Source organism: Hordeum vulgare, chromosome 2H (assembly GCF_904849725.1).
Source record: "Hordeum vulgare subsp. vulgare chromosome 2H, MorexV3_pseudomolecules_assembly, whole genome shotgun sequence".
NCBI classification, from domain to species: Eukaryota; Viridiplantae; Streptophyta; class Magnoliopsida; order Poales; family Poaceae; genus Hordeum; species Hordeum vulgare.
This window is the reverse complement of record NC_058519.1, coordinates 43,715,864-43,723,302: the sequence shown is the minus strand read 5'-3', so window position 1 is coordinate 43,723,302 and position 7,439 is coordinate 43,715,864. Positions and strand designations below refer to the sequence as shown.

The following is a 7,439-nucleotide window of genomic DNA, read 5'->3' as shown; positions in this document are numbered from 1 at the left end:
CTCGCCACAAAGCCCGTTGGGTCGTCCGCGGTTTCTCTCAAGAACACGGGATATACTACGACAAAACTTTCTCCCCCGTCGTCAAACCAGCCACCATTCGCATCGTCCTCTCTCTCGTTGTTTCGTCCGACTGGCCGATTCATCAACTCGACGTTAAAAACGCTTTCCTCCACGGCACTTTGTCCGAAACCGTTTACTGCCAGCAACCCCACAGCTTTGAAGACGCCACTCACCCCACTCACGTTTGCCTTCTTCAAAAATCTTTATACGGGTTAAAACAGGCTCCCCGCGCTTGGTTCACCCGGTTCGCTTCCTTCCTCTCCACCATTGGTTTTTCTGCATCCAAATCTGACTCCTCTCTCTTTTACTTACACTCCACCTCTGCCACCGCCTATCTCCTGCTCTATGTCGACGATATCGTTCTCACCGCCTCTTCCCCCGCCTTCGTACAACAGAGCATCTCCACTCTTAGCTCCGAGTTCTCTATGACGGATCTTGGCCCTCTCAGCCACTTTCTTGGCATCGCCGTCTCTCGCACATCCGGCGGCCTGCATCACTCTCAGCGTCAGTACGCTCTTGAGCTTGTCCAGCGCGCCGGTATGGCTGAGTGCAACCCCATCTCGACTCCCATCGATTCTGGCTCCAAGATTTCTATCAACGACGGCGATCTTTTAGACAAACCCTCTGAATATCGTAGTCTCACCGGCGCTCTCCTATATCTCACCCTTACCCGTCCCGACATCACCTACGCTGTTCAGCAGGCATGTTTGTTCATGCATGCTCCCCGCACCGCCCACCTAAACCTCGTTCGCCGGATCGTTCGATATGTCAACCACACTCTTCATTACGGCACCTTCATCTCCCCAGCATCGACACACTCCCTTGTCGCTTATTCTGACGCCGATTGGGTTGGCTGCCCCGACACTCGCCGCTCCACTACAGGATTCTGTGTCTATCTCGGTGACAATCTTATTTCGTGGTCGTCCAAACGCCAACTAACCGTGTCCAGGTCTAGTGCTGAGGCAGAATACCGCGCCGTCGCCCACGTCGTGGCTGAGACATGCTGGATTCGGCAACTACTCCAGGAACTACACCGACCACTCGACAGAGCTTCCGTAGTTTATTGCGACAACGTGTCTGCCGTTTATCTCAGTGCCAACCCTGTGCAGCATCGCCGCACCAAACACATCGAGATCGACATTCATTTTGTTCGCGACAAGGTTCAGGTTGGTGAAGTTCGTGTTCTTCATGTACCAACATCCATGCAGTTCGCCGACGTCCTCACCAAAGGCCTCCCGTCTTCAGCATTCCTGGAATTTCGCAACAGTCTCACCGTCCGTGAACCTCCCACTGTGACTGCGGGGGGGTGTTAGAAGATAACTTGGCCACCACTTCTATCGCATGCATGGCTTATCCATGCAAGGCATCTTCTCAGTCATGCCTACAATTTAGGATCGCTAACCGATTCCGTTGTAGCTACTGCGTGCGTGTGTATGTCTTCTCTCCCATCCTCTGTACCTCTATATAATGTACTCCCTGAGGATCAATAACACACGCTGGTTTCCATCTCCATTAAAATACATTCAACACACACGAGGCTCGAAAACATCCAAAGCAAGAATCCTGGGAAACCTAGAAGAGTTCCACGCTCCACGACCGAACTAGGTTTCCTTAGATCGATCCGTATAATAGGGGACGCGCACCAAACCGGAGATCCATCTCCATGGAAGTCTTGGGGAGGGCCAAACGTGGCGGCGGCAGCGCCGATGACCGGCTGAGCGACCTGCCGGACTGCCTCCTCCATGCCATCCTGTCGCGCCTCAAGGCCCGGCAGGTCGTTAGGACGTGCGTTCTGTCGCGGCGGTGGCAGCACCTCTGGCTGACGTCCCCGTGCCTCGACGTCGATGTCGGCGAGTTCCGCGAGCTCCGCCCCCATGCGACACCAAGTCTCCACGGGTTAGATCCCCTGTGGCTGCTGACCCCCGCCGAGCACGCTAACGACGGGGAGGAGCCGTACGAGCTCCCCGACTTCGAGGATTTCGTCGACAGCCTTCTGGTCCATCGTATCCGGACCGCCGGCGCTCTGCCCCTGGAAACCCTGCGGCTGCGCCTCCCGCCGTGGTGGCTGATCGTCCCGGCACTCCCGTGGATGTACCACGACGGCACCTTCGCGGCGTCGAACAAGCACACGAGGTGGGTGCGTCGCGGCCTCCAGTGCTCCCCGGCGACGCTCGACGTGTGCGGCTCCGTCAAGCTGCCCCCTCTATCCGCCTCCACCACCCGCCGCCTCACGAGCCTGCGCCTCGACCAGGTGATCCTCCACCGTGATTTTGCGGAGCACCTCGCGTCCGGGCTCCCCGTCCTGGAGGACCTGCGGATCACCGGCACCATCTTATCGGCGCTCCCGAGGATCGCGTCCGGCACGCTGAAAAGCCTCGTGGTCGAATCCTCCACCCTGCACAGCGGGAGCCTGACCTTCACCATCGCCGCCCCTCGGCTCGCGTCGCTGCACCTCGCCGTTAACTTCCAGCACCTCGTCTCCTTCGCCGTCGTCGTCCAGGAGGCGCCTTGCCTCGTCCAAGCGTCCGTCCGCCTCGTGGGGACGCCTGAGCCTCGTGGGGATCTGCTTAGGGCTCTGTGCAAGTTCATCGACTCTCTGTCCCACGTCTGCGCCCTGAAGCTGCATGGCTTCCGCGACATGGTGACGGATCTATACTGCTCTCGCACGCTCTTGCTAAATCTGTATAATCAATCTCTGTTTTACTACACTTCATAACAAAAAGTCTAGATTACATTCATTAACCATGCAATGCGATGCAGACGGTAGTCGAGCAGCAACATCAACCTCTTCCTCTTGGAGCTCAATTTCTTCCGGACCAGCCGGGGTTGCTGAACCCACATGTACCTTTTATTCCACCACTTGGACTATTCTATCAATTCCAGACAGATTTGCCGCCTCTGGCCACGGACAAGTTCCCGCGTCCAATGTTGCAGGCGATGCTCGACGAGGAGCACCACGGGTTACCGGTGTTTAGCAGCATGAGGACCTTGGTCCTAGAGGATTGCGAGATGGGCGACCATGCTCAGACGCTCTGGCGTTTCCTGCATAATGCTCCTGCCCTAGAGAAGCTCACTCTGAACAACTGTCAGGTACACCCGCTTAATTTATCCTGCTTTTCTCACAAGTTTTAGTTACCTCCTACTAATTAATAATTGTTCTTCTGGCTTACAGTGCCATGAGTTCCCAAACAGTTCAATGCTGGAGCTGCCTACCGTATCCCTCACCCCTAACCTGAAATCAGTGGGAATCATCGAGGGTGACAGGGATGGCACAGACCCGGAGCAAAGAGACGAGTCCTTGACGTCCATGATGTTAGGTAAACTGCCGGCAACTACCAAGATCCAAGTTACCAAATTCGGAGGAAGGAATTAGCTAGGTTTGGTTTGTACCCTTTTCATTTCAGTTGCTTGTGAGATGCTTTATCCTTGATTAAGCTGTACGGAATTACTTCCTGTGTCCCAAAATAACTGTATTTTTGTTCTGAACTCGCTGTTGAATTATTTTCTACATTTGTTTTTGCTGTTGAACGCCGACTGTGATAGTCTGATTTTGTGTACGATGATGTAAGGCTCATATTGTTGGAATATTCTCAGAGTAAGACACCAAAGGAGAGTTTTCACTTAAAAACATGACAACATACATGACTGAACCAAAGGAGAGAGATTCCACTTTAAAACATGAAAATAGGAAATTGGAAATGGCTTGACATGAAAAGCGTGTCACACACCACGTTCATACAATTTAGGCCTATTGAAACCACAATCTCTACATCTGTCTATTAAAAATAACAATTTTGTAAAAAAGAAAGAACAAGATCACACACAAGTATCCTGTACTACTTAAACCTACTAGTAAGCTTGCACGTGCGTTCGTTTTGATTACCATCAAATAATTTTTAGAATAATTATGTTCGCGCTTTCAAATTTTTTGAAGATCCAGAACAGTTTTTCAAATTTCCAGGACATTTTTAAAAATCGAGATTATTTTTTTAAAGCAAAACATTTTTTTATTTTTGAAGAACATTTTTTGAAAATACAAAAACAAAGTTAACATTGTTCATAAATTCAAAAAATGTACTGGATTTTCAAAAGATGTTCTTCAAATTCAAAAAATGTTTTGTTTTTCTATAAATATGTTCTAAATTTCAATAGTTGTCGTTTTTCAGAAACATTTATAACTTGAAAAATGTTCAGAATCTTTTAAAAATGTTGTTTTCTAAAAACAAATGTTCGTTATTTAAAGAATATGTTCGGTATTTTCAAAAAATGTTTGGTATTTTGTTTAATTTTTAATTTATGTTTGTGTATGATAATTATTCTTAAATGTCAAAAAATGCTTTTGATTATAAAAATGTTCCAAATTTCATAAAGTTGTCGTTTTCAAACTTTGTTCATAAATTCAAAAAATGTTCTGATTTTTTTTAAATTGTTCTTCAAATTAGAAATAAGTTTTGCTTCAAATTCTAAAATAAAAAACGAACCAAAAAAAAGAATGGAAATATGCAGAAAAAAAAACAAAAAGGGGGAAAAGTAAAATATCAGTAGTTTTGGGACAAAAGGGTAACTGGACGGGCCCAGTTGGGGCGATCCCCCTTTGCGAGCAAGGGACTCCCTACCGCAGAATGCGGCAGGTAGGAGCTCCCACAGATGTGTACAGTGTCTGCTATAGTTTACACTGCGTTTGTGCCTCATGCCTCGGGCCTGGGCCGTGGGGGTTGGATCCGCCCGTGGGCACTACATTTTAAGATGGATGAAGTCACCGCAAGCGCTTTCGTGGTTGACAGTAAACACCTCTCACTGAACAAACACACCAAAAGGCCTAAATAAATTCAGGAAAATGCAAGCAACGGTGTAAGTCATATTGAATCCTGGTGGAAGCTAATAGCTAACTATCTCAGCACTCTATTAAGATGATATTAGAATTAAAATTTTGTGAGATGGCTGGTAAGAGAGGCACACCTGATATTTAGTTACCATGTGTTAAAACGAAAATCATAAGAAACATGCAAATAGCAGAACATAGTGTTAAGCCATATCGAACAACCTGGCTTTTCCGATTTGTATGCTTTTCAGCCCAAGCAATGAACTGGTTGATCTTTTCATTGACTTCCTTTTCTAATTCCGCAAGGCCACATTGAACTGACCATACAAACAGAAATAACATCAAGGTTGGTTCTTTTTAGTTGGAGCAGGTCACGAAGATCAGCACAACAACATATATCAAGGAACCAAGTAATACTGTGTGCAACACCAACGAAATAGAGTTGTTGCAGCTATTCAGTAATACTCACATAGGTGATCTCAAAGAGGTCGCAGTCAACATCTTTGGGCCGAACAAGAGCAAGGGTTCGATGAAAGAATATGGTATGCAAGATGCCTGCAACATGTCCACACATGATATCATCATTAGGAACACAGCAAGAAGGAATGCAGTTGCTTCAAGTTTGTACGTATAGGTAATTAGGCTGACTTTTTGCCCTCTAATGGCCCAACATTAGACTCTGTTCACTTCCATCCAAAAGGCCCAACACAAGATTGCATTGCTCAATCGGGGCTAGATAATGAACATGAGGCACCCTCATATGTATACGAATACCAACACGGGATGCACGAGAAATTTGAGGCGGATAGCAACGTGGAATGCACAAGAAACCTGAGGCGGAGACTCGCGTTCGCAAATAAACATTACGTGGGGAACCAATACATGGAGGGACCAACAAATATTTTAAAAAGGAAACTAAGCTTTCATTTGTGTTTATAATATTCACCTTCACGCTACAACATAGAACAAGAGATAATGTGATCTTTACAATGTGTGTGGAACTAATCCATGAGGCGCTTTGCTAGTTCTTTGTGACTGGCGTCTGTATAGCTTAGGAAATAACACTGTACCTACAATCACATGAAGAAATTTTCTCATCCCAATTAGGAAGCAATCATTTAAATAAAAAAATTGTACTAATATACATGTGTTTAGAATGTCTAATTAAACTGTAGTCGAAGAAGGTCATGGGACTTGTACTCAAAATCCAAGTTCGTATATATGAGATTATGATATTTACAAAAAAGAAGTTTATTCCAATTCTATTGATAAAACCTCGGCATGAAGAATGTTGGCTACACATTTGTTGTCCTTGTATGTCAGCATGTGCACCAATACCTAGTACTCATGCACGTCTCTCTACCAACATAAATAAACTAATTATACTTCAAGGGTAAAAACAAAATAACTACATTTTTCATATTGCGGTTCATCCGAAAATATTTTTGAACTAAATGTATATGGAAATATTCTTGAATGATATTTGAATATAAATTATGATATGCTATATCAAATGAAATGAATAAAATATAGTGAATTGTGTATATGCTGGAATGACTGAAGAAGTTCATTCCACCTTCAATTATGAAATGGTGTATCAAATGAAATGAATAAAATTTGAATGTAACAGACGGAGCAGGGACAACATCAAGATGCGTCGATCAAAAACAGTGATGCCATACCTGCTGAGCATATATGCACAGAAGCAAGATGAGATCAACAATGCCATCGTCATGCTTAGAGAAAACAGATCAAAATATGGACCTGCACCCCTCTTCTGACCCGATGATCCAATGTCCATACTCGATGCTGCAAAGCCAACCAAATGAAAATATTGCAGGTCAATGGCACCCAACTATTCGAAAGTGACTTAGCACCAGCAAACCAAACATCCCCTTCCGAAAAAGGAATGTTGCATTGATAATAATACAAGTAATGTAGATAAGAATGTTGGATGGAGCCAAAGTATGGTTGTTGCAATCATCCTTGGAATTATTGGACCTTGGAGAGGTGTGTAGTAGAATTTGAAGAGTATATGTACTCTATGTACAGTTTATGTGAAGGCCAAAAATATCTTGTGTCTTACCAATGTTTGTTCCTTCCTACCCATATGGTACAATTCTGTTTTAGTTTCTCAACTTTCAAATGCATCTAGAAAGAAAAGATGACAGTCACTATCTTGTACAAAAATGTACCAAGCATTTTATGCATAATTAATGATGAACACAACTTTACAGTTGGACCAGAATTACCATAGATCCGAACATGAGTGTATTTTCTGTCTACTTACAGTCTCTAAAATTGATTTAGTTGTCTGGGTGGAATTTAATCATTACCTTGAGCAGTGAAAACATGACAGCACACATTATCTACTTGGATAAATGAATTAGATCAAACTATATCGGAAAAAGTATCTTAATAAAGAATTGTAATAATTAAGTATTAATCGAGTAGAACAGATAAATATCTGAACCAAAATGCCATGAATAAATGGGACATGTATTGCATTTTAAACTACCAGAGAAATCTGCATGACTTACCATAGAACATGGTTATA

General features: G+C 44.7%; 1 protein-coding gene across 1 annotated transcript; it reads left to right on the top strand.

Annotated features, from left to right (window-relative positions):
- Positions 1-1,723: 1,723 nt before the first annotated feature.
- On the top strand, positions 1,724-3,144 carry LOC123425313 (MEIOTIC F-BOX protein MOF-like). Its single transcript, XM_045108993.1, has one exon. The coding sequence runs from the start codon at positions 1,724-1,726 to the stop codon at positions 2,774-2,776; it is 1,053 nt and encodes a 350-aa protein (XP_044964928.1). The 3' UTR covers positions 2,777-3,144.
- Positions 3,145-7,439: the final 4,295 nt, after the last annotated feature.

Bases quoted from the DNA above. Each gene is read 5' to 3' on its own strand.
- LOC123425313 (XM_045108993.1), top strand. From the start codon at position 1,724: ATGGAAGTCTTGGGGAGGGCCAAACGTGGCGGCGGCAGCGCCGATGAC.